This window comes from Caloenas nicobarica, chromosome 5 (genome assembly GCF_036013445.1).
Source record: "Caloenas nicobarica isolate bCalNic1 chromosome 5, bCalNic1.hap1, whole genome shotgun sequence".
Classification (NCBI taxonomy): Eukaryota; Metazoa; Chordata; class Aves; order Columbiformes; family Columbidae; genus Caloenas; species Caloenas nicobarica.
This window is the reverse complement of record NC_088249.1, coordinates 4,095,692-4,123,142: the sequence shown is the minus strand read 5'-3', so window position 1 is coordinate 4,123,142 and position 27,451 is coordinate 4,095,692. Positions and strand designations below refer to the sequence as shown.

Below are 27,451 nucleotides of genomic sequence, written 5' to 3'. Positions count from 1 at the left end.
TTCTCTTTAACAGACTCCAGCGGGGATGGTCAATAGTCACAGCTACAGCTCCAGAGCCTACTTCTTTGACAATCCAAGGCGCTATGACAGCGATGATGACTTGTCACGGCTTGGGGCCAGAGAAGGAGGGTGAGTGTGGTGTTGGCTGAGGGAAAGCGCAGCTGCTGTTCTGCTGCCCTGGGTGGAAACAACAGAGCTCTTGGCTTCTGCTCTTAGGAGGAAATTTTAATATAAGAGGCAGCTTGGGCAAGGTGGATGGGGCAAGGAGCCTTCTGACTGAGCTTGGTTTTGTTCACAAGGAGCTATTTTTATCAGAAGCAACCAGCTCTGAGAGGTGGGTATCACAGTGTGTTCCCAGGTAGAAATATGCAGTGAGTACAGACAGGAGGCCTCATCCAGGAGGGCTGATCTTGCTGGGATCCTTCCTCAGCTGTGGGGGCAGAGGGCTCTTAAATGACCTCCAGAGGAGTTTCTCAGCTGGCAAGTGAGAGCTGGTGAAGTCCTGGGAGGGGGGACGAGGTCCCTGAGAGCTGACTGGGACAAAGCTCTGCAGGAGCACGTGGTGTGGGGGGAATGGTCACATATCCCCTGCAAAACTGTAAGGAGAAACCTGAGAGCCCTGTCCCTGCCCAGGGGTGTAGTGAGGGGTTCAGAGGTTCTGGCTCTTCTTGGCCAGTGTTGTAGGGCCTGGTGCTATTCTCCTTGTACCGGTTTCATCAAAGCCAGGTTCCTCGGAGATGCTGCATGGATACCCTGATCAGTGCTAGTCTTTCCTAGCAGTGGAGACTAACTGCAGCCAAATTACTCCTCTCTGAGTCTGTGTCTGGTTTTTCTGTCTCTCCTCCCAGCTTGGCCACCCCTCAGTGCTCTGGCTGCTATGGGTCCCTGGCTGGGAATGACAGTTACGCGGTGGGTCCCCAACTCAGCGGAACCGCTACAGACGGTGCCCCCTTGCTCTTTGCCGCAGGCGGCTCGGAGATGAATAACCACCATAGCTCATACCCTGCACCGCAGAACTGAAGAGGCTGTGAGGTCCCTTTCTTCCCTGAAGTGGCATTCATGTATAGGATTGTAACCTGGTTTTCTCTTTCCTTCTTCCCTGAAGCGTCTAACTCATCAACACAAACATTCCACTGCCTGCCGCAGCTGTAAGCAGGACTGAGCTTACGGCTGCAGGCAGTAAGCAAGAGAACTGTGACTTTAAGGTACCATGTAGCAAAGTGAAGCTGAACTCTCTGGAAGCTTTTTTTTTTTTTGGTCTGGTCTTCAAGATGTTGGCAGCTAAATGCACCAGAGCTTCCTCACTAGAAAAGAAACATCAAATGCATATTTGCACTTTTATCTGCACACTTGGAAGGAACGAATCTTGCTCAGACTGTGCTTGGTCTGAGACTATTCTAGTTACTCTTTTAATTGCACATCCATAGCTGGGAGAGGCACTGTCTTCCTGTGAAGACGTGTTGTGTGAAGTACCCCGCATCCTGACTCACTTGGGAGCATGCAGCTCCGCTAACCGAGTGCGTTACAGGGAATGTTAAAGCATTCTGTGCCATATTCACACCCCGCAGGGCTGAGGCCTCTGGCCTGAGTGTGGTCTTGCTCTGCTTGTCCTTGTTTCACAGGCTCCTGAACTGTCCTGCCCAGGATTGTGGGTTCAAAGCAGAGCTCAAAGCATGTCCTAGCAGAGGCCTGTGAGGGTGAGATCAAGTGTTCCTACTGGCATTAAGATCATGAAATTGTAAACAACCCACTAACTTCTGGTGGAGGAAGAGGGCTGGCTTGGGGGGTACCTGCTGTCAAGTTGGGAGCAAGACTTTTAGAGGCTGCTGCCTTCTGGGAAAGCTTTGAGCTGGAGCTGGCTCAGCAAGAGCGTGTGTACAGGGACACATGTGGCCCAAAGCACATGGAAAACTGGGGCTGCTTTAGTTGGGGATGGTGAAGGGCAGTCCTGCTCCCCTCTCCTCCTCACCCATGGTAGAGCTCCCATTTCCCACTCAGTATTAAATTGCATTTAGCAGATACCCAAGAGTTTTAACCTGAATGAATATGAACCAGTGGGGTCCCTGCTGAGGTGCAGGAGGTGTCTGTCTGCTCCTGGAGGCAAAGAGGGAAGTGGCAGTTGCTGCAGAGATCGGCTCTTTGTGCTCGTCTCCTCTGCTGTGGGGCAGGACTGTGGGCCTGGAGCCCCTCCCAGCCATGGTGGCTGTGTCAGCAGGGCTGGGTGGTATGCACAGGGTTTGAGGGGGCTGGGTCAGTCTGGAAGGACGTTTTTCTGTCTCTTTGTAACCAAAATAGCTAAGTTTTGCCTACCCCATAGGTCCACTGGGCTCTTGGAGATGAGGCTTGATGTTATTCCTGGCTTTGGCTGCAGGCTGGGATGGAGGCACTGGTCCAGGGAGGGCAGCTGCTCCCTGCTCTAGTGCCAGCCTGAACTGGAACTGCTTTTAAGCCCCCTAGAGCTGCTCCTGCTGCTCAAGCCCACATCTGACAGTGGAGGACCTGGCTGGGGTGATGGATTTACCTGTGCATGGAGCTGTGCAGTGCTGCCTGGCCCTGGCTGTGGGACACTGGGCTGGGGTCTGGTGCTGGAGAGGCCCTGAGGCCACCTCAGGTGTGAGAGAAACCCCGAACCCTGGGGCAGCCCTGGCCTTTCCTCACTTGCTGTGTGCTCACTAGTATAGCCTGGTCACCTGCTCACCCCATCTTGCTTGTACTGAGCTAGATGTCACTTGTCACACTAAGAACACCCTGTCCTGGCTTGCAAGTCCCTCCCTGCTCACCTGCGTCACTCTTGCTGCCCCCCAAAAAAAGGAGCAACCCCTGCTGCTTTTTGGAGAAGGCTCCGAGGTGACAACTTTCAGCACATCCCTCTTGCTCTAGCACTTGAACCTGAGCATGCTGCTGTGGCTTTTCTGGCTGCTCCTGCCTTATGTGGTGTGAGGGACCTGTCCCTTGGCTGGCATGCAGAAACAGGTTGTTCCATCTCAATCACTGCTTGACTTATGGCAAAGCTAATGAAGGACCTGGGCTCGGTGCGTTTGCCCTTCTTTCTTCTCCCATAAGTCACCAAAGACATTAAGTGACGCTAGTGGCCCCTGTTCTTGCTTAAATTCCAAAGCACTAGGAGCACTTTAAGTTTTTTCTTTGGAGGGAAAGGAGTGTAGTGCAAAAAAAAAAAAGAAGAAATTTAAAAATAAAAATTAAAGGGCTACAGGCTCATTGTTCATATTGCACTGAAGCACATAACAACAGTACGATCTTCCTGGCATTAGGATGGCAGGTCGGGGCAGTGAGTGTCGTTGCTAATGTACTCATGAGTGACTGGCACAGTGGTTTGGTTTTATTCATTTGTATGGATGGCTGTTAATTTCAAAACTCTGACCGCGCCTGTTGGGGCTGGTCCTGTGTTTTACTGAAGTAATTTATAGCTGAGAAGTACAATGACTTTTTTAATGCATAGTTGCCTTTCATTAAACTTTTTTTTTTTTCCTTTTGGTATGTTTTAACAGTATTTTGGCTCTGCAGTCAGGCAGCAGCTGGCTGCAACAGGAAGCTGTGGCCAATGAATGTACCTATTTGTTCTTCACTAAACTGTAACCAAGCACTACTATGTTGAAATAATAAAATTTAAAAAAAAAAGACTACTTTCTGTGCTAGGCTGCCAGAGGCCTGGCTGCATCTTGCTTGTGGTGTGACCCAGCTCCAGATGTGGTCCTGCTGTCCCCCTTGTCCTGGCCAGGGATAGGGTGGCTGTGCCAGTGCAGGAGCCCTGGACACCTGATTGCTTTGCTGGGCTGTGTCTTGGTGAAGCCGGTTCTTGCTGGGCTGTGTTCTTCAGTGTGGCTGCAGTGTCCCTGCGAGTCCCTCTCCAGGCTCCAATACAGGGGGGTGCAGAGCACCCAGAGGTGGTTTTTGTGGGGGGTCCTGCAGCTCCCCTTGGCAGCTTTCCTTCCCCTGCTCTCCCAGGGTGCTTTATCCTCTGATGTTTCTGAGGGCCCAGAGGGACACAGGGCTTAATCTTGTTCCCAGCTCGTGAGGTACAATGTGCTTGAACCATGTCCTCTGCACCTCGCTGCTGCTTCCCTTTCAATGCTTAAAAGGGGCCCATAAGCAAGATGGGGACAGACTTTTTAGCAGGGCCTGTTGTGATAAGATGAGGGGTGATGGTTTTAAATTAAAAGAGGGGAGATTCAGGCTAAACATGAGGAACAAATTTTTGACACTGAGAGTGGTGAGAGCCTGGCCCAGGTTGGCCAGAGAGGTGGTGGCTGAACCATCCCTGGAGACATCCCAGGCCAGGCTGGACGGGGCTCTGAGCAACCTGAGCTGGTGCAGATGTCCCTGCTCATGGCAGGGGGGGCACTGGATGAGCTTGGAAGGTCCCTTCCCACCCAAACTGTTCTGTGATTCCGATTCCTCACATACAGCTCCCAGGGCAGGAGACACTTCCGGGTGTCAGTGCTTCCCTTTATTTCCCTGCACAGATTTATTTACCTGTGTGGCCTTGAGCTCACTGCAAACAGCAGCAGCTAAGCTGAAGCACACAGTGCATCTTCCTGTGCAGCAGCACCTGCCCCCACACATGTTTTGGGGGCTCTGGGGTAAAACGCAGCTCAGGGCTGGGCTGGTGGTGTCTTCTATGGCAGTGCTGGCCACATTTGAGCCCCTCCTTTGTCCCTGTTGCAAAGGCAGATGGTGTAATCAGGGCTGGCTCTGTCCCTGTGGCACCCAGCTGGCAGCAGGGATGGGGTGTCACTCCTTTGCTATGGGGGAGCAAGGGCTGTGCATGGCCCAGGAGGCCCCCCTTGCCCAGCCACAGCCATTCCCTGTCCTACCGCCCTGGCTGCTTGTCCTTGGAGTGGCAAAAATCAACCTCAGCTGCTGTGCAGCTCTGTGCTGCCCCTGAGGAGCAGCAGCCCTGCAGCCGGCAAGTCCTTTTCCCTTTTTAGCCCCAGCATGAGACAAGCAGGTCCCAAAAGAGGCCAAATGTCGAGTAGCAGAGTTCCTCCAGCGTGCTGCTGCTCAGGACATCTCTTTCCTTCAATGAGGAAGCAATCACCACAGCCTACAATACACCATCAGCACAGCAGAAACCATCACAACCAACCTGTTGCCACAAGAAAGTTGTGTGAGGAAGAGGAAGGCACCTTTGTACAACAGCAGCTCTGAAGCTCCTACAGTCCCTTGTAGGTTTTTTTAATGCAAGAGAAAGTTCATGTTGAGACAATGTAAGTGAGAGGCTGGTTGGAATCACGGAGCAGACAAGGAGTTTTCCTCACCTTTATTCAGTGTCACAATTCTTGCCCTACCTCCAGCTTCTGAAGGCAAAATATTACACCACTATTTAAAAGTTACTCCAAACGATCTTTCAATATATAAAATAAACTTTACATATAGTCCCCACTTTTATACAAAAAGAAAATAGCTTTTTTTTTCCCCCCTTGTACAAAATATTTGTCATCAGCAGGTTGCAGATTATCCGCTGGGAACAGGAGGTCCAGCAAGTGGTCTTCACCATGGAGTGGCTGGCAGTGTGATGGAACGACGGTGTTTGTCCATTTTTACAGAGTAAAAGCAGAAAAACTTAAATCTCTCTTTCTCCAATGAATTCACTGCATATTTCGTAACATGTTCCTGAAGTTTTCCAGTTCTCTAACACTTGTTGAAATCCTGTGTGCAAAGAAAGCAAAAGGGAAACATTAGAGCAACGAATGCATCACACCTTATTTAAAATTCAAGAGATAGGGACTGCTATCGAGTGAAGCTTCAAGGAGCTTTGAGGAAGACAAAATTTGGAATTTCAGCTAAATTAGGCTGTAGTTACAACCAGGCCCTTCACTAATTTCACAGATTTTTAAAGTAAACACTGAGAAACACAGCAGAACAGGATAGTACGGAGAGCTCAGCAGTGATCAGACAAACCCATTAACTAGAGGTCCAGAAACAGACCATAATATTACCAGCTGTGTGGCAAATCGCAGAGTCTCTGTGCAATATAAGCTCGTTTCTTCTGAAGGATTTTTTTGGTTGGTTGGGTTTTTTTGATTGGTTGTTTTGATCTCCTGCCTCATGCATAGATGAGGTTCTTGGGGACACGGGTTAGAGCTGGACTTGGCAGTGAGAGGTTAATGGTTGGACTTGATCTTAAAGGTCTTTTCCAAACAAAACGATTGTAAGATTTTCCTGCTGAATGTCTCCAGGGTAGGAGTTTTAGCTGGGCAGCAGAAAATCCTTTGAAAAACCAGTTTGCACAAACCGTCAACACCACTGAGCAGTAATGTATAACCAAAGGGTCTTTCAGTCTCCTCTCCCTCCTAAAGGCCTCATTATCCTCTATTTCTGCCCCAAACTCCACACCCAGCGCTCTGCAAGGGCTGGACGGTTGGATTCCTGTTAAACCAACTGCTGCAAACAGATCTGGCTACAAAATGCTGGAAGTGCGAAGCCTGAAGGAGAGCTCTGAAGTGAGAACAGAACAAGAACAGCAACCCTTCTCTGGGGACAATGTGCTCTGAGGACACAGCCGCAGTTTCTTAAAAAAAAATTTTAAAAAAATTAAAAAAAAACCCCACCACACCACGAAATTCTTTATATCTTAATACAAAAGCTTCCTTGAATCCCTCACAGAAATGTCAAGTATAAAGAAGTTGTTTAATATTGTTCCAACTGTTGCACTCAACATCATCTGACATTTGAAAGCCTCTTTATGAGCCAGTATGATCAGAGCAGGAGTTAACACCAATTTGCTGATAAGAACTGACTGTTTAACCTTAAATAGGATGTAAAAACAGAGGAAAAGAGTGCCAAACTAACCTTCCAAAAGCATTAAATAAGGCAACAATTTCTTGTCTTGTCAGCTGGAATCCATAGGAGGGGCCGCTTTCAGGTATATTTTCTATCAGCTTTTCAGAAAAGAGGATCTTGAGCGCCGTACCCAAGCCCTGCGTCTGTGCATGACAAACAAGATCATTTAGTAGCAGGGAGACATCCAGGGCCTGACTCACACATTTAACTTGACTTCCCTTCATCTTTGCAAGGATTCCTGTTGACATCATTTTAACAAAGCCAGGCTTGGATTTCACTTAGCACAGCTCAGAGAAGGGAGCAGAACAGCACCAGGACGCTTTATTTATTTAGTGTCACTGCAGAACTACCCAGCAGAGGCTTCCTGCAGGTTCAACCATGTGTAAAATTCAGTGCAGATCTCACCAAATCCCCAATTTTAGGGCACCCAGATGCTCTGCGCCCCCTCCTCTCTCTTTGGGAGCAACTGTAGAAGGTTCAACCCAGTTTTCAACTGCAAAAACAACTCCTGCCAGGCCCAGCAAGCTGGAATCAACACGCTGTGTCCTGCTGACTGGACTAGGAAACAACCCCAGCGGCACTGATCTGTATTTAAGAGCTGAGCGGTATCTAAGAACCACATCTGCACACCAGAGTCCCATCAGATGAGGTGCTGCAGACACATCCCCAGCTCCCAACAAAGCTTACCTGCAACTTCCCCCACAGGCGACATTTGAAGCAGCCAACACAGTCCATTATCTTAGAAATATTCTTAAAGTGTAGCTTAAATTCCTCCTAGGGGAAAAGACATTCGAGTTGATCGTGGTTATGCGCTAATTAGGACTTCTTCCGTGTCTTAATCCAAATCCAATAATGGATTGAGGTTCTTAGAGACATGGGTTAGTGCCAGTTAGGTTATGGTTGCTCAATAATCTTATGGGTCTCTTCCAACCAAAATTCTACGATTCTATGATTAATCCTGAACTTCAGGCTAAATTCAGTGGGACTGAGGGAAATGCTTCCTAAATCGAGAACCCCCACTCTCCTTCAGGCACACCCTGCAACCTGTGGTTACCCACCAGCACCCAAACCATTCAGAAAGCAAAATTAATTGGAAATACCTGATACCTTGCACATACTGGGGTCCCTTTCAGATCTCCTATTATCCCAGACGCACACCTGAAAATACCCTCCAGGTACCAAATGCCCCAAAGGGAAGGACTGGCCAGTTACCTTTAGTTTAGCAGCTTCTTTTTTATTCCCTGCAAAGAAGGAGTTTTCATCGAAATGCAGTGGGAATGACCTGAAATAGAATTAAAAGAGTTTTATCGCTGCACAGCTGATTTGTACAGCTGAAGCATCTGGTTAAGTGAGCCAATGAAACTACGAGGTGTTAGGCATTGGACATCTCTAGATGTATTTTAAGTCAAGCTGCTTGTTTCTTAAATCTCTTGGAGACTTTCAATTTTAGCTTGCATCTCACTTCAGAGACATTTTCAGCAATCACTCTGTGGTTTCTAAGCAATTGTAGTCTGTTTTCTAACAGACGTAAGCACTGAGAGCATGGGAGCGTGACAAGATAAATTCAAACATCGATCACATTAGGAGACACTAATTTCTACCTGGTTCCAGTATCTTCCATTCCTATTACCCCAAACTCTGTCCAATAGCCCAAACCTCCGTTACAAACAGGTTTAGGATTTTTTTTTTTTCTAGTTTAAAAAACACAAAGCCAGGACTGGTATTCCACAGATGAGTCAAACAGGTAACCAATTTCAGGGCTGACACAGAGGCAGTTATTAAATTCAATTCTGCTAAATCCAAATGGCAGCCTAGACTATTAAACCGTGGGTTTAATTACCCTGCTTTGCAACTTGAATACAGATACCAGTGTGCTCCCAGCAATATTACCCTACTGCACAAATCACATTATTTCACTACAGGAACAAACCCAGAACCTGCTTTTCTGGGCGCTTTAAATCAAAGGTTAAGCACGCTTGGGGGTGCTGGGGTTGGAAGAGGTTAATTACTTGGCCAAATGAAGAATTTCCAGCAATTGGTTTTTCATTTCCACGTCGTGACTTTTATTCCCCGTGTAGAGCTGGAAACCTGGGCGCTCGAAGAAGGGCAGCACTTTGGAGAGGGCCCGCAGCTCTATCAGGTAGAGAAAATACAGGTTCTTGAGTCTTCGGGGACCTTCTCCTCTGGTGATGACTTCATCGAACCTCTGCTGGAACTCTGTGACGTTGGGGCCCCATTTCTTCTCTGACCAGGTATCTGAGAGAATTTAAAACAAAAAAACAAAAACACACAAACTCTGAGCAGGGAGATCCAAGCTTTTTCATAGTCACAGCCCTTTCACTAACCACAAATTGTTCAGGAGTCAAAAGACGGAAGATTTATCTAAACTCAAACCCCAACAAATGCAGAATTCCTGCAGCCCTTTGTCAGTTGGTTTAAGACACCACCCAGGCTTACCAGCAAAGCTAAAAATGGAGGCTGCTCATTTTAAATTTTAAAATCAAATCAGTTGAGGAGTTTCTGTCAGTCGGGCTGACTCTTTCTGAGAGCAGACAGTGCGGGTCTCCTGATCTCATCACCCTGGAATGCAGCGTGGGGACAAAAGGCTCAGAATCTCCCTAATGACCAGGGACATCTTAAGAGAATTAATTCCTTCTATTGTGGAAATGCAAGAGAACAGCAGCAGCCGAGGGTCACAGTGACCAACCTCTATTTTCCTTTATCAAGCCCACAGGTTTCGCAAAGAATATTTGTTTGTTCATCCTATCGGGTACTTAATATTATATAAAATATGTAGTGGAAGATATAACACAGTCATATGATGTCAGTGTATACAAACAAACAAAAAAAAAAGGAGACGCTTTATCTACTAAATCACCACTGGATAACCAGCCCAACAGGAATGGGGTCCTGCCCAGCTCCCAGCTGAGGTCAACTCTGCACAATGTGCTCACAGCAACTGGAGGTGGGAAGCCCTGCATGGATCCAGCTGAGGAACATCATCTCAGAGCAGAGATCATCTTCTGGGGGGTTCAGCCTGGAGAACAGGAGCTGAGGGGAGACCTTCTGATCTCTGAACTGCCTGAAAGGAGCTTGGAGCCAGGGGGGGTCGGGCTCTGCTCCCAAGGAACAAGCGACAGGACGAGAGGAAACAGCCTCAAGTTGCACCGGGAAGGTTTAGATTGGATCTTGGGAACAGTTTCTTCCCAGAAAGGGCTGTCAGGCATTGGAACAGGCTGCCCAGGGCAGTGCTGGAGTCACCATCCCTGGAGGGGTTGAACAGAGATGAGGTTCTCAGGGACACGGGTTAGTGCCAGGGGTGGGTTAACAGTTGGACTCGATGATATTGAGGGGCTTTTCCAACCAAAACGATTCCATGACTCTGTGATTCTGCAGCCTTTCACCAGCAGAATGTGTCCCTTTCTACACAAGCCAACCAAAGACACTCACTTGGCTGTCTGTAACCAACCTTATTTTCCTAATCCTCTCTGCAATCCCAACTCATCTCTTGACTTTGATGTTTCTCTTGTTATTCTATCTCCCAGCTCTAACATGGACTAACTCACATTGAGGTGAGACCTACATGGGCTGTAGAGACTCAAACACAATTACTAGGTGAAATCTAAATTACTGACCCAAACAGCTCTCTCTAAATCTGTACTTGATTTTTGCAAGCTTTAGCAGAATAAAGGTGGTAGATTCAGTCCATAGGTACTACTCAAAAGTACCACAACTAAATCCTTCAGGAAATCAGTCAGAACCTGTGTCCCACAGCCCTTGGCCACACAAGATGCACAAATCATGTTTTTACATCGCCCTCAATTTTCAACCCCAGGGTTGAAGTTTAGATTCTTCAGATAGCTCCTTATTGACAAAGGGACACAAAGGAAATGGAATATGGAAATGGATCGAGGGTCTCGGAAAAGCACCACCGAGCATTTCACAGTCTGGGTGAGATTGTTGCTAAACTGATCATCATAATACCAGGCTAGGAAGGGATGGCCTCGATATGCACTTAGAAACCCACTCCAAAACAACCTCGGAGCAAGAACAGAAGGAATATGTACTGGAAGTCTCGGTGCAGAGCACCAACTAGCCATTTTCAGACCTGAAGGCGCACGGTAGCTGCACTCCCGATTCTGTTACACAACCTGTGTGCTGAGTGGGGGAAGTGAAATGCACAGAAACAGGCCTGGACGCTGCTGGAACGGATGTTTAGTGGAGCCCCAGAAGTGCCAATTTAGGACAGACAGAGGAACTAAGGCAGAAAAGCAGCATTTACCTTGTAAAAGGTACCTGGCGCTCAGATGGATGTTGATGCTTGCATGCAGACCAGAAATGAGTTTGTAGAAAGCTCTTTTCTCCACACAGACACCTGAAAAAGAAACAGGCACTTCAAGATACTGAAAGCATGCATTGAATTTTCCTCTCCTGGCTGTCAAATCTAATCCCACCTGAGCATGGCCAGTAACTCCCATCCACTCCCCAGCCTTTTAGCGTTCGTCCCAGGAAGAGCAACCAAGTTTCAGGAAAAATAATTACCTTTCAGCCACTTGTAAAACGTCTGCCCTGGGAACAAAAGGCAAACAAGCACATCAGTTTGAGATGCCTTACAGCACTGGGAGGGCCTTAACACACCATGTCGTGTTTTAGGCCACTTCTTTTGGAGAAAAACAGGATGATACACCAATGAGACACGGCAGCACCTGATGCCACCTCCAAGGAACCCCCAGAGAACCTCTGCCCACTCCCATTTGCAGAAGCGGGGAGAGGAGCCTTAGAAGAGCATGAAAATAGTTCTCCCCGCCACCCTTCCGACTGATGCTTCTGTAACACAGTGTGGCAGCTGCTAAACATATTCATGGTCGTTCCCACCCACCTCAGCAAGGGCTGCAGAACCGCATAGTGTAGGGCAAAACAAGGATCATGGATGGATTGCTCTTCTCCTCTGGCCAGGGTGGGGAGATGGGTATTTTTATTAAAAATAAAATAAGAGTGAAGCAAGAGTGTACAATCACAAAAGCCACTGTTTCACCTACCCCCTACTACTTGAAGAACACAAATATGGATTTGGAGGTAATCCGGAGACACAGCCGTGCCACATACACAGCCCTCCCCAGCTGTGAGCCCGGGGGCAGCTGGGCACCAGCTCCTACCAGCTGCCAGAGTCTTCTCAAAGCTTCAGCCTGAGAGCTGCTTTCTCAGCAATAACAAGCAGTAAAAACACACACACAGATACAGAAGCCGCGTTCCTGAAGGCTTACGACACTTCAGTGACGGCCTTCAAATAGGACTTGTACTCTGAAAAACCTGCTGGTGCTTTCTAAGAGCTCCACACAAGGATGGGACAGGGAGCTCAGAGGGGTCTGTCCAAAGGAAACACAGCAGAATTTCAAGACAACTTCTGATTTTGCCCAAATCATAATTTTGCTAACCAGGTGCATTATCTAATGGTACAGCTTGTGACAGCACTATAAAGACACTACATTTTTTTCTGTTACCAGTAAAAACAGAGTGCCACTTACCTCCATCATCTCCTGGTCAAAACATAGCACGAGTGGTGAAGGGAGAGAAAAGAGGAGACAAAAATTACACATCATCAAAATTAAACTCCAAACCACGAACATTAAGATCACTCCGTTAATGTGCTCTGAAAAGAGAACGAGCCTCTCCAGCGTGTTCCAAACACAGAAAACATCATCTCTGACTGCAGCAGTGGACACAGCAGATGAGCAATGCTCCTGAATAACCTGACCAATGCAGGAGGGATCAGTATTTGCAAAGGAAGCAAAGCCACTATAGAGCTGAACCAGAAAACGAGCGACACAAGTGTCCACCTCTGCCAGAGATCTCCCGTGTGACCTCTGACGGGACACTCAAACACCCCATGCCTCATTCCTGCAGTTTATTAATTGCTTGCAACAACTCTGCCAGGTTTCAGGTCAGATTCTCTATATTCACGTCCTCCTGCTTCCTCACCTGCAAAACAGCAATCCCTCCCTGTCCCCTCAGCATCCCTGGATTATTTCAGTCAGATCTTGCCCTAAACAACTGAGGTGGTGAGGGGAAGCACTGATATTTCAAAGGACACTGCTGTTATTTTAAAGGACGCTGTACATTTCCTGCACCGGTGCTGCTCCTGAAGTGCCACTGCTTTGCACCAGGGTCAAAGGTGGGGGGAAAGCACCTCCACAGTTTAGGGAAAACCAAGAGACAGCCCCGGATGGCGCTCAGGTCAAACAAAGAGAGATGGATGATGCTCTAGACAGGGCAGCAGGAGACATGGGGTCCCTTAACAGCCTTGGGCAAGAAGCTCTTACGTTTCCAAAACCCTTCCCCAGTTTTATTTACATACTTAGCCTTAGTCTCTAGGGCAGAGTTTCTCTTACTGGATGGTTTCCCCAGAGGATCCCAGCCAGGTTCTTATTTCAGTCCATACAGGTGGTTTGGCATTGCCAAGCACAGAAACCAGGGACCAAGGAAGAGCTCAGGGTTCAGACCTGCTCCCAGTCCCTCCAAAGCTCACGTTTCTTCCAGGAGCGGAGGATCAGCCTTCATTTCTCTGTGCTGGATGCTAGAAAGTCACACTTCCAGGTGCCTTTGCATCAGCCATAAAATTCTACACTTGATCAAGAGCTACAACATATTTCTCATTCAGTAGCAGTAGCTCAGAGAACATTTACGTTCCTGGAGCTAGGATCATCACACTGCTAAACCACTTAGCGAGATAAATAAATGTCTCACCTCTACCAGATGCCAAAGGTCTTTTTACATTCTGAGGCCTACAAGAAAAAAAAAATCATTTAAATAAGATATGTAAATAAGCGAGTGTCTCCTTGCTGTGCAGAAACACAGCACAGCAGAAGTAGTTACTGTGTAATAGTAATACTTCCCTGCAGTCAAATAGCCTAAGGAGATCTAAGAACCCCTTCCGTGCTCAGCTTTGCTTAGAAAGGAAAGGCATAGAACAAAATGTGGCCTTCTCTTTTTTTTTTTTTTTTTTTTTTTATTCTTTCTTTAGAAAGAACAGCTAGGAAAACTCAAGTGTCTACAGAGGTGCTAGTGGACATTACCCCATGGCCTTGGTGCAACATGATATGCTAGTATGAACGGGGAGAAAAATCACTAGAATCGTAGAATCATTTTGGTTGGAAAAGACCTTTAAGATCATCAAACCCAACCATTAACACAACACTGCCAAGTCCATCACTACCCCATGTCCCTGAGAACCTCATCTCTGTTCAACCCCTCCAGGGGTGGTGACTCCACCTCTGCCCTGGGCAGCCTGTTCCAATGCCCCACAGCCCTTTGCAGGAAGAAATTGTTCCCCAGATCCAACCTCAACCTCCCCTGGCGCAACTTGAGGCCGTTTCCTCTGGTCCTGGCGCTTGTTCCCGGGGAGCAGAGCCCGACCCCCCCTGGCTCCAAGCTCCTTTCAGGCAGTTCAGAGATCAGAAGGTCTCCCCTCAGCTCCTGTTCTCCAGCTGAACCCCCAGCTCCCTCAGCTGCTCCCATCACACTTGTGCTCCAGCCCCTTCCCCAGCTCCGTTCCCTTCTCTCAGCTCACTCCGGAAAGCTCAGAGCAGGGCAGGACTACAGACCAGTGCTACAGTACTGTGCCTCAGCCTCAGGGATACCCCCAGCTGAGCTCAAACTGGTACAGACTGGGCTGGGCTCGCCTCACCAGTGCAACGCCCAAGGGGACAGGACTGTGCACCCAGAACCACGTCACACAGAGATGCGCAGCCCCTGCCAGGCTGCTGTCTCACCACATCGGGAGCCCACACCGGGACAAGCTGCGGGACAAAGAACAGCCGAGGGGGCTCAGGGGGCAGCCACGCAGCCCATCCCCTCTCGTCACAGCCCACACTGCACCAGCATGGCAGCACAGACAGGGGGATGGGGATTAACAGAACAGTTAAAGCACATGTAGCCCCAAGAAAAAATAATCAACGCCTGCAGGCTCGTGGAACCTGTCTCCCAAAGCACCTACTTGAAGCAGTTTTCTTCGTAAATACTGTTCCAAATTTTCCAGGCATCCGGTCCTTTGTAGCCAGTATAGCGTTCAGGATTCAGGAGTAAATCCACGTACTCCGCATCAGGAGAATAGATGTCTGTGAAGCAGAGTGCTGGGTCAGTGACACAAAAAACTTCTGAAGGAAAATGTCATCTTCCAAGGCTGATTCAGCCACCCCTTCCCATACCAAACAGTCTTCCCAGCAGAGAGACCAGCTCCTCCCTCTCCAGAGAGGCAGGTACGTAATATTTGCTGCACATCAACCCACTGCAGCAGGGTGCAGCTCACTGGCCTTCAGAGCTATCGGAGCGCGAGGCCGCTAGTGGCAAAGCAAATTCTGAGCATGCTCCAAACTGCTAACTTGCTAAACACAGCAAGAGCCTGACCAGCAATGAAGCTTCATCAGAAATACTATATTTGCATTGTATTATTTTCAAAATATTGAGGGCAGGGGGCATGGAAAAGAGGAAAAAAAAAAGCTATATATGCTCCAGGCTTGCTGAAATATTACACATAGGCCTGAAAGTCCTGCAGAGGTGCTTGAAATTCCATTAGAAGGCTTGTCAGATCAAACAGGTCCCCATACCATCAGCTTCGCAGAAGCTATCTGAAGAGTCGTCGTGCCGTGTCCACTGGAGCACTGCCTGCTGGGTTTCCTCACTGCAAACAAAGTGGAAAAAGACCATCAGAAAGAGGCACTAATGCTGGTATCTTTCGAGGCAAGTGAGGTTTATGGATAAAGAAGTCAAACCTCAAAGAGCCATCAACAGCTCCAAGTCTCTTGGCTTCTTCACATTCTTCAGCAAGGTTATTGGCCTCTTCTGAATACTGGGTTGAAAAACAAAAGGTTGGGAAGAGAGGAAGATTAAAAAGCGGGTTTTCTACGGTTATAATTCTGCCTTTAATGCACTAACCAGTTGATGGATCAGAAACACTTTTACAATTCATCCCACCCTGTATTTCCACAGGGTGCCTGCAGATACCCAGAGGTTCAGGCAATTGTGATGATTGTTGAGGGACTCGCCTCTGGCACTGCTGTAGGAGCATTTGGTGCCTGAGGAAATTTGCTTTTGGCTACGTTGTGGCAGTTGCACATCCCCCTGCGATCCGGAGCCTTCAATGGGGCACTTGATGACTCCTTAGCACGTTTTGTACCCTACTGTGCCTGTCCCCACCAACACATCTAGGGTGGCACCAAGGTGCTGACAGTCACATCCTCCCCTACCCCGGGCAGGGTGACTTCACCTCCACCAGCTGGTGGGACAGGGGCGGTGGGACCCTTGGTCAATTGACAGGGTCCTCAACAAAGGAGGTGCCCAGGGAAGCTGAGAAGCTTCTGGACCATGTTGTAATGCCCCCAGCCAGATCTGACCAGGCTATAAAACGGGGTCCCCGAAACAAACCCCCTTGGAGTGGCCTTCTCGAAGCAGCGGGTCTGTGAACTGGAGCCCTCCCCTTAGACTGGGACGCTGTCCAAGGAGACTTCCCGGGATTCAGAGCATCTCACCTCCTCATTTGGGTGAGTGGTTATTTACTGGATATATCCTTGACCGAGTCCTTGCCTAACCCAGGCGAGTGATTATTTCTTGTGCGTACCCTGGAGTCAGAGGGCTCTGGTTTTGTTTCTTTTGAGTGTGTGCATGCACGCTGTGGATCCTCATTATTCTTACGTTGTTGTACCCCAGTAATCTCCTCAACTGATAACAGAACCTGTCTTTTATGTTCTCGGAGTGCTAAATAATTGTATAAACCCTGTTTCTAGTTGGTTTATTTGCTACACTTTTCCAGCTAGAATAAAGTTTGTTTTGGAACTTGTTGTCCGCCTAAAATTGACTTTTGGGGTGCCTTCGTGACAGACGGCTCCTAAAATGCTCTATATTAGTGGAAGGGAATACCTGACCTCAGGGTGGCCACCTCTTTAGCACGCACCAAACACTTGAAGGGGCTAAAACTTTAGCCACGAATTGCGTCTTGACAAATACTGCCCATCTGATTAACGCAGCTTTTATCAGCTGCTGCAGACACGAAATTGGCGCTATAAGCAGTGTCATTCGCACCCCGGCACACCTACCTTGTAACTTGCAGATCTGATTCCATCAGGGACTTTGTCCTGAAAGACAAAATTGAGCATCTGCTACATCTGGGTCTGACGTGGCCTTTCAGCCTGATCTTGGAGAAAGATTAGGGAGGCTACTGCAGTTTCTAGAAGTTAGAAAGCAATCAAAGCCCTCAGCTTAGCTTACGACACATCTGATTTCTGGCCCCTCCACAGCCTAAGGTTAAGCAATATTCTCGGTGCTTCATTCTGATTTTTCACAAGATTCTTCTGCAAAGGTCAGCAGCCTTCCAGGTTCTGTTTTGCTTACCCAAGCCTGAGGCTGGGGAAGCCAATATAAACTTCAGAGGAGCTGGAGCTGCCTCTGATCAGCTGATGTCTGTCTCCCGGCAATGCCAGCGCTCCATTTAAAAACTTTAACTTTAAAAACTTCACTTTTACCACTCAATAGCATAATGTCAGGCTTGCCAGCCCCACACACAAGGTATTCAGGCCCTAAATTCTCCTCAACTTCCATTTCCTCCATCAGTAGGAAGGCAGTAAAACCACTTCTGTGCTGCCGGAGCAAATGCTATGATGGCCAACAGCACAGGAAGAGAAATATTAAGCAGTGAAAAAGAGTTATTTTTGTTACTTCCAGAATGAAATGGACCCAAATCAAAATAATTAAAACGAGCAGCAACACAGTCAGTTCTTAAAATAAGGACAACTTCTAACTACTACTAACATAATTGTAACATTACTGCTTCACATTGGTCATAATCATTACCAGAAACATCCCTTTTAAGGAAAAAAAAAGTATTTAAACAAAATGTAGGGTTATTTCAGTTGGGAATTAAAAAAAAAAAAAAAACACCACCACCCTATTTTGAGTCCACAAGAGGTGATTTTTGAAGGCCAGGGAAGGAAAGGACACTTGTGTGAAGGGTAGGGTAGTTGATGGGAGAGAAGACAGAGGAATTCAACATACATATCAGAATTTATATAACAAGTGATGCCCACGCACACCCCCATACCAGATCGTGTCAAGGCACCATATCAGCTTTGATGGTTTTTTTTTCCTCAGTCAACAGCTACACTACATCAGGTTACCACGGAGTTACCAGGTGAGGGGGACAGACACCTGGTTCATCGCAGCACATTTGGAATTATACGGGGGAAAAAAAAAAAACAAGTTCTCATTCACTCCCTTTCTGTTCCCCTTCTTTTCAGGCTGACACCTGCACTCAAGGCGTTTTAGCTCAGCGAACGAAACCTTTTTGTCCGGGATACAGGGACAAGAGCGTTTGCTTTTGTACTGGGAAACAGAGGAAAGAGCCTGTTCAAGTAAAGAGGGAGAGCTGGAAGGAGCCTGGTTGGATTTATCAGCCAAAACTGCAAATCACATGGGCCAACAGTTTGAATATCCTGGCAACTAACACAAGAGGCACTTCTTGTAACAATGGCAGATTTGCCCAAAAAATATGTCACAGATACCAAAAATGAAAGAGGGACCGTGACAAGTTTTTGGCCATTCACAGAGGGTCAGGTATTAAAAAGCCTAGCTTTTAATTATTTAACATTCCTTTAATGTTCAGAATTTAGTATTTTTGTCTTTCTTATGGATACCAGAAAGCTCCATGACAGCCACAGTTTTGCTATAGTTACAATAACAAGAAAAGTCAATTTGCCTGCTTCTTCCTCTTGGTCTGCAAAAGCCTAATGTAGAAAAGAGGTAAGAGAATGAATTTGGTACTTACGGATGGGCAGGGCTTTACGGCGCAGTCTCTGACTCCACAGTGACTGTTGTCATTCCAAAAAGGACAAGGTTTCTGCAGGTTTACCTACAAATAACACATTATCCTATTAGACGTCTCCTCCATGCGATTAATCCAACCTTCCACACTGCAGTTCACCAAGACTCATCTTCAGTGCCTTAGTGCAAGACTTCAGATAACAACAAAACTTAGTGCAAGGCTGAGTGCAGGCAGAACGGAAACAGATGGTGTTATTTATGGTAAACAAAGTGGATCACACTCATTCAACTGTCTCTCGTACAAGATGTGCGCGCCCATGGAATATTGCGCACTTCATGAATCTCAGGCATGGTTTGCTCCTCGTTTATTTAGCTTCTGCCATCCTCCTGTGGCCAGAGCCCAGGTCGTCTGCTGTCAAGTCACCTTCTGCGCTTGATGGGAACAAATAATCCCTTGGGGTTTACCAGGCTGACAGCTATTGCTCATGTCCTTGTTATCAGTACAGGTTATTCTTGCAATCTTTGCTTTGTTTCTTCTTTCACACACAGACATCTCCATTCATGCTTCATCCAGACCAATCTTAACATTTCTGTTATAAATCCCAACACTGGAAGGGGAGACAACATTAACTTCTGTAACAAATCCTGGTCTTGCTTTTCTGTGAGTTGGTATCAAGTATCCTTTTTCCAAAACAATTAACAATTAAAAATTTGTGGGTTTGGTGGAGAGAGGGAGCACAGAGATGCAGCTCTGCCCCAGTAATTTTATATATGGATCTGTTCTAATTTGCAGTGCAGTGAAGTTGGAAATTTTTTAAACTGTTCTTACAGAAGACTGTTTCTGCAGACAAAACCAATCAGGCAACAGTCACTCTTCAGAATCCACCTAATGACAATGGTCTGGCAGCCACCAATTCACCTGAAAGTCTGGTGACTAAACCCCCTTTTCATGTCAATGGGAAGACACCACGAATACTCAAGTTACAAACTGTGGATCTCCAGCCATCAACATTTTGGAGCAACAGCCCAACAAAAGAAGTCATTTCAGTGGTCTACCACTTAAGGTCTTAAGAGGGAAAAAAGGCATTTAATAAAAAAAATTAAAATTGTGCATCTTCTAAGCATGTTGTACCACATTAAGATTCTCCTGATAACAGAAGAGTCTCACTTACTGACTGCATCCTTAAACTATCAGGATTAAAATGTGGGTGTCTGATTTTTAAAGATTCACAAGCACATCAAGGGAAATTAAAAAAAAAAAAAAAAAGCAGCAGCACACAAAATAAATACAATTTTTACATGAGAAAATTACCTTGTAGTATCTAAAATAGTCACTTCCCAGAAGTTCATTCAGTCTAGGAAAGAGTTTGTAATTGTTGAAGGCATCAATGGTTTCTACATCACAGGTGCAGTCATCTAAGTGACCAGTAACCTGTTGGATAAAAAAAAAGGACAACCAAATGTGAACAATTTAGCAGTACTTTTTAACACTGCAGACAATGAAACAATCCACAATTTTGTTTCCTTTTACCAGCGAGTCAACTAGTTAAGTTTAACTGGAATTAAACAACATTAAACCAGACTGTGCTGAACTGGCAGAGAACTTTCAATGCGTCCTTTAGGATGCATCCTGTACTTGTGGCTTGGGAACAGGTACTTTTATTTGGCAACACTTTTCCCAAATAAACACACACTGATGTATCATAATTCACTGACGTCAGAATGACAGGCATCAGATGGACACTTCCACCTCTTTAAAAAGCAGAGATGATAGATACATCCAACTACACCGTGTCACATACATACACAAAACACACATGGCCCTTGTCCACATATCAGACACAATCATATATAATAAAGAATAGATATAATATATGGGTTATATCTATTATATGGGTTATATCTATTATATGGGTTATATCTATTATATGGGTTATATCTATTATATGGGTATGGGCAGCTGTAACAGCTGTGAGCCTCAGGGTCTCTTCCAACCCAAATGATTCTATGATTCTATGAAGGAGTCCGTCACTCCTGTAGGACTGCACACAGGTGAGAGCTGCCCTTGCAAAAGGGACCAGTTCAGCAATAACAACGCTACTGGCAGATCACAGCACTCACAGAAAGCCCTTGATAACCAACCGCGCTGCAGCCATGTGTTTGATTTAATCAGAACCACAGCAACTGCCGCAGCCTCTCGCCTGGCAGAGCCATTTGGCAAGAAAACATTTGTTCCGAATCTGATGTAGGAAGCCAATACTTCTTGCATCATCCCAAACAACGCAACAAGCTGTGTGCAAGCCCTGAAGACAAAAAACAAAGCAGCAGCACAAATCCAGCTCTGGCTTTCTGACACGTAGATGACTGTCTGGATGACAAAGCTGCACAACACAGAAGTAGTTTTGCTTCCCCCACACCCCCTGACGAGTACTTGGGGAAATCACCCTGGCCAAAATCAAGTGTTACTACTCATTCACTCCCAACAGCACGCCAGGGATTTTTCCTGGATGTTGATGTAACAATGCGACACGTGGCAAGCTGCCATTCCCCAGTATAGGATAAATTTGTGGGTTTTAAGATCAGAGAGTTGTTTTAAATCAATATATTGATTCATGAAGCAAAGAATAGGATGCTTGCCACAGTTTGTGATAAGAAACCTTCTTGCCGCTTCTGTTCCAGAAAGCCTACAAAAATCCTGGTAGCAGACAGGACAGAAATTATTATCTACTAAGATAAAAGAAAGAGCCATGTGAGAAACGGGAGCCACCTGCATTTCCAGAGAGCCCTCAGATAATTCAGGAAGAGCTACACATCAGCTTAAATAAAACCACGATAATTACTGCTGTAGAAACGAAGCTCCCTGCCCTCCTTCTGAGAAGGAAGGCAGAAATGGAGCACTTGCCCTCAGAACACAGAGTCACACAAAACGGGGAAGGGAGGAGAAAAATAGCTTGGATTAAGCATAAGAGCACCTTAAAGTCAAGTGCAAGTTTTTTCCCACCACCCTGGACAGAAGAGGGAGGAATCCAAGCTCTCGAACCCGACTGCTCCACACCAGGAATTGGTATTTTGCAAACAGCTTTTTTCAAAAGGGCTTTGGTATTTTGGACTCGGCCACACTGCTCTAAGGGGGAGTGAAGGGAAATCTATCAAACCATGTCAGAACGCCCTATTCCACAAATAGTTTTTGTTAAAACACTTTATTTGGAGGCTCGCTTCTATTTCTTCCGGTCACATTGAAGCCCACTGCCTCATCCTCATGTATGTGCCGTATTCTGTCAGGCACTTTGCATAGTGATGAAGATTAACAGCATAGCAATTAAGCTTTCCACTAGCCTGAATCATCCTTGTAAAAAACAGACGCAATTTCCTAATCCAGTTACCCAATTTAAAGCTGTTTTGAAATTTAAAAAACAACCAACCCACCAAAAAAAAAAAAAAAAAAAGGTAGTTGGTTGTTTCTATTTCCTGGAAACTTGGCATCCTCTGAGGCAGGCAGCTCATAGACCGGGTCTAAAAGTGGCCTAAGAAAAGGATAATTTGTGGATAATCTTGAGCTGCTCTCTGTGTCCACACTAGACAGACTTGTCACTGGAAGGGAATGACATCCCTGGAAGGGGTAACGTCCAGCAAGCGCTCAAGTGAACCAGCACCTGCCATTTGCACCAGGCCTGTCTTTGCTACATCCAGCAATCAGTTCAAGCCAGAACCGATCCAGCAAAACATTATCCCGAAAACGATCCAGGGTGAAGCACTGCAGATGCCACCACAATATTCAGGAGTAGATAAGGGTCCTACTTTGGAGATCTCCAAATACCCGCTGCTCAGTTTAGAAAAGCCACAATGCCACCATAAACACGCTTGTGGGAGCAGCACAGGCAAAGGGGAAGCTCTGGGGACAACTCAAGTGCTGCTTAAGTCACAGGGAAAACTCCTTTCTCCAAGGATTTCAGCCAGACTGTGCAGAAAAGGGCAATTTCCCTGGGCTGCACATGGCCAACAAGGCATCGCTGGCCTGCTTCCCTTCCAGCTCTGCCTCCTAAGCCACCAAGCTGCTGAGAAAAGCTCAGCCAGGCCCGGCGGCATCACCCGAATGTGCCCAGCCTAGCAGAGCTCACAGCCAAAGGCGTACAGACGACAGCATCAAGGGCCAAGTCTCCTCAGAGGCCCAGATCTAAGCCCCAGTGATGCCACCGCCAAACGGCACTGACCCGCTTCGACACACAGGGAAGCGGGCAGTACAGGGTGAGGGGCAACGGGCACCGACTGAAACACGGGAGGTTCCATCTGAACATGAGGAGAAACTTCTTTGCTGGGAGGTGCCAGAGCCTGGCCCAGGCTGCCCAGAGCGGGTGTGGAGTCTCCTTCTCTGAGACATTCAAACCCGCCTGGACCGACCTGTGTGATCTGCTCCGGTGACCCTGCGTGAGCGGGGGGGTTGGACTGGGGGATCTCCAGATGCCCCTTCAACCCCAACCAGCCTGCGACTCTGTATGAGATCACAGATCTTCACCACAGAAGTTCTCTCTTGCTCCATGACCACGTGCCACCCCAGAATCAGTTCCTTTCAGCCCTATATCCAGCCAGAGACTCTCTTGTTTTGAACTTCAATTCCTGCTGTCACAGCAGTTGAGCTACAGCCTGCGCCAAACACGCCTTGCAACGGGTGGTGCCGTAAAACACTTCCCCCCCCACCTCCCCAAAGTATTTATCTACATCTTCACCCTGTAAAAAGTGGAACAGTTGTTTAAGATGGAACATAAATTGATCTGGTCGCAAACATTCTCCATGTGCTTGCAGGCGCCGGTGAATCACCGAGCCGGCGATGGGCCGCGCTCCACCCAGCCGGGGTGTGAGGCCCACGGGCAGGGCTGGGGACAAGATGCAACGGAGCCGCCGGGACAGACGCGACACAAGCGGCTCCGGCTGCTGAGCCAGCACGAGGAAGGCGTTCGGCTGGCAACAGCCACTCTCAGTTCCTTAATGCCAATGTACCCACCTTGTGTACGTAACACAGGTTGAAACATCAGCACACGTGGACTCTGCAACATCCTTGGGTTTGGCCTTCACTTCATCTTCCTTTAGAAGCACAGAATCGTTTTGGTTGGAAGAGACCCTCAAGATCATCGAATCCAACTCTGGCACTGCCCCATGTCCCTGAGAACCTCATCACATCTGTTCAACCCCTCCAGGGGTGGTGACTCCAGCACTGCCCTGGGCAGCCTGTTCCAACGCCCCACAGCCCTTTCCGGAAAGAAATTGTCCCCAATATCCAATCTGAACCTCCCCTGGCGCAACTTGAGGCCATTTCCTCTTGTCCTATGACTTGTTACCTGGGAGAAGAGACCAACACCCTCCATGCTCCAACCTCCTTTCAGGCAGTTGCAGAGAGCGAGAAGGTCTCCCCTCAGCCTCCTTTACCTCCCTCCCAGCTCCTGCCAGCCTGCTCCCCCCTGCACTGCTGGTCTGTCTCTTCCCACCTCTTTCTGCTTCCCCCAGTGCCACAGAAATGTCCTCAAGCAGTGGATTTAGGGCTTTCTTCTTTTGCTCTGGGCTCCATCCCAGACCCATACACCACCATCTACTGCCCAGCTGGGCAGGAAAGAATCACAAAATGATTTGGGTTGAAGGGCCCTTCCCAGCTCCCCCAGTGCCCCCCCTGCCATGAGCAGGGACATCTGCACCAGCTCAGGTTGCTCAGAGCCCCGTCCAGCCTGGCCTGGGATGTCTCCAGGGATGGTTCAGCCACCACCTCTCTGGCCAACCTGGGCCAGGCTCTCACCACCCTCAGGGGCAAAAACTTCTCCCTCACGTGTAGCCCAAACGTGTGGCTCTGGCTGCCTGCGGCGCTCCGTCCAGGTCTCCTGCTCATCCTTACCAGCACACTTGGAGCAAGCAGCTGGCAGCCAGGTGAGGACAGTCATGCCCAGCATCTGCCCTGGAAGCAGTACACACTAGCCCAGATGCTTTTTCCCCCCGTCTATCTTTTGCCCAGAAAACAAGGACTGGGGCTTCTGGAGCTCACACAGAAGTAAACCTCACACGGGAGCCTCAGGATGGGGTTAAACCACAGAGGCTGAAGCGCTGTCAGACGGCACCTGCAAGCATCTGCCAGCCGAGAAGGACCTGCAGCTGCTCTGCCCTTGGAAGCCACCTCCTGAGCCACCCCACAGAGATGGGGAGCTGCGCGAGCTATGAATTCCTGCCCCGCAGGCTGTCGGATGAACACCAGTTCTACAAGAATGCAAGAAAGTCTGTTGAGGTAACAAGGACGTAACTCTCAGTGCCCAGACTGGCCACAGAAACACCCCCGAGGGAAACCAGCCCTGAAACCTCCTCAAAATCCCAGCCTGCCAAACACCTGCAGCACATCGTTACCACAGCGACATCGGTCTGTAAACAGCAAACGAGCAATAACTACTAGGAATATGGAGAATTGATTCATAGCTGACTAAAGCATTAATGCAAATAGGAGTATCTGGGTGGGGGACAAGCTGTCTGTAAAGTTTGGGGGAACTCTGATATTGAAATGTTATTCAGCGCTAATAAGACAGATTGGAGAGCAGAAACAGTATGTGAAACTTCAGTGGTTTTTAGTAACAGATGGATGTTTCTAATAAAAGTTTCAGGAGTGGTTAGCAACCTCTCTAAGTAAATGAAGAACTAAAATAACAGTCAAAAAAAAAAAATGTAGGTGAGGCATTGCTCTTAGTAGTGCAGACAGACAAGAGCACAACGCCCATTCCAGAATTATGGCCTGATAAGTTAGTGCTTGAAATATTGTTACAGCAAATGTTCTCAAAAGCAGCCCTTGTCAACTGTCCCAACACGGGCTGATGGAGAAACCAAAGCTTTTCCATTCGCCCTGTGTCAAGGTTTCCTCATCAGACAAGCCCATGAGATGGCAAGGGATGGTTCACAGGAGGAAACCAAAAGCTACACCCAGGCCTTCAAGTATAGAAACAAAGGAAGGTAAAACATACTATTTAAGGCTTGCCCTATATTTTATTTGGTGATAAATACAAAACACCAGACCAGCTCCACACAAGATGATCAGTGATCATTTTTCACAAAAAAGATGAGGCAGCCCTCCAGTGTGTTTTTAAAAAGTTAAGTGGTAAGTAAGGCTGAGAAATGCTGCCCTACATGACGCACTTTCCCAAACGCAATAAAGCCTGGAAAAAGTCCTGAACGTGAACATTTGTACCAAAAACTAAACCAAAGCATACGCCACCCCATGAACAAGAACCGCGATGCAACAAACCAACAGCGTACAAAGTACAGTGCCAGTTCCTCGTACCCAAGGAAAAAAAGCCTGCAAGCCATTAACATGCCAGAGTGCCAGTTCATTTAGCAGTTAGGGCTTCCTATCCCACACCACACTCCTGGCTCAGGCTTCAGTCCTCAGGAGACGAGTTCGCTTTTAAGTGTGAAGCATACAAACAAGAACCCTAGAGAGATACAGAATCAAAATCTGTGCTTTTCAATTCTTTATCTGCATAGCTTGTGTATACCATTTCCACATGAAACTGAAGCATCCAGAGCCACCCAGAAGGCAAAGCCAAAGCCCAGCGCACAATTGCATGTTTTCTTTCTCCACTCTCAATTTCTGACTCGCATTTAAGGACTAGAATTTTAAATCAGCAAGAGTAGGCTCTGCAATAGCTCCCTTTTTAAAAGAGAAACAGAAATAAAGCACTAAATACATTCTACCATCTTCACTCCTTGATCTTGCCAATGTGCTTGTGCAAAGCCAAGTCAAAAGGAATCTGCATGGTGACAATTCCTCCAAATTCAGCTGCTTGGTCTGATCTCTTGGCTGACTATAGCCGGTTCTCTCATTGCTGTACACCAACAGAAAGGGCATCAAGTGCAGCAGGACTGTGTGGTGTATCGGCAAGGAGAATTAACCCTGGAAGAGCTTTAATGAGCAGGGCAGCTCTGGGCATAGCAGGGTGGCTGGTGTTGCACTGTCTGTCCTGGACAGCAGAGTCGGCAGAACAGCAGGAGCAGAGAGGAGGCAGCTCCCAGACATGTTAGTAACACACATCCCTGCAACATCACACGAGACGCACCTGGGTGGTTTGAGAAGAACCGCTCAGGCAGCTGAAAGACCTTTCCTGCCAGCGGCAGGGAGTGAATATGTGTAAGAGGCAAGGAAGAGGGGCTGCTCGGCAGGCAGAGAATCACAGAATAGTTTGGGTTGAAGGGACCTTCCAAGCTCCCCCAGTGCCCCCCCTGCCATGAGCAGGGACATCTGCACCAGCTCAGGTTGCTCAGAGCCCCGTCCAGCCTGGCCTGGGATGTCTCCAGGGATGGTTCAGCCACCGCCTCTCTGGCCAACCTGGGCCAGGGTTTCACCACCCTCAGGGCCAACAATTCCTTCCTCATGTCCAGCCTGAATATCCCCTCCTTTAGTTTAAAACCATCACCCCTTGTCCTATCACAACAGACCCTGCTAAAAAGTCTCCTCATCGTTCTTATCGCCCCCTTTTAAGCACAGAAAGGCCGCAATAAAGTCTCCCCGGAGCTTCTCTTCTCCAGGCTGAACACCCCAACTCTCAGCCTGTGGAAGGGCAGGAGTCACCCTTTGCTCCAAGCACCTCCCAGCAGCCTCACCGAGGCACCGGCACCCAGCGGAGCTCACAGGAGGGTCCCCAGCCCCACGCGGAGAAGGACCCGCCGCCCGGCCCGGCCCCCGCACACCCCACCTGGCAGAAGCAGCGTCTCTCGGCCGCGCCGGGCGGCCCGCGGGACACCACGGGCAGCAGCAGGACGGCGAGCCCCAGCGCCCGCAGCCCCAGCCCGCTGCCCGCCGCCATCTCCCGGGCCGCCGCCG

General features: G+C 47.9%; 2 protein-coding genes across 4 annotated transcripts in view; one reads left to right on the top strand and one right to left on the bottom strand.

Moving 5' to 3' along the window:
- The window catches only part of GPR137C (G protein-coupled receptor 137C), a 19,524-nt gene extending 13,951 nt beyond the window's left edge, over window positions 1–5,573 (top strand). Inside the window, exons 6-7 of one of the 3 annotated variants that reach the window (XM_065635743.1) lie at window positions 14–129; window positions 5,468–5,573. In XM_065635743.1, coding sequence (XP_065491815.1) covers window positions 14–129; window positions 5,468–5,537 — 186 coding nt within the window. In that variant the 3' untranslated portion in view covers window positions 5,538–5,573. Of the gene's footprint in view, window positions 1–13; window positions 130–848; window positions 3,599–5,467 lie in introns of those variants that run through there. The other 2 variants (XM_065635744.1, XM_065635741.1) reach the window with 2 other exon arrangements.
- Window positions 5,281–27,451, bottom strand: ERO1A (endoplasmic reticulum oxidoreductase 1 alpha). The gene is made up of 16 exons (XM_065635745.1): window positions 27,324–27,451; window positions 19,925–20,044; window positions 18,617–18,700; window positions 16,893–16,931; window positions 15,573–15,649; window positions 15,408–15,481; window positions 14,798–14,918; window positions 13,549–13,586; window positions 12,330–12,341; window positions 11,347–11,373; window positions 11,087–11,179; window positions 8,814–9,060; window positions 8,017–8,086; window positions 7,492–7,578; window positions 6,814–6,947; window positions 5,281–5,670 (listed from the first exon to the last, which is right to left on the bottom strand). Exons 1-16 carry the CDS (start codon window positions 27,432–27,434, stop codon window positions 5,610–5,612), a joined length of 1,395 nt encoding a protein of 464 aa, XP_065491817.1. The 5' UTR covers window positions 27,435–27,451; the 3' UTR covers window positions 5,281–5,609.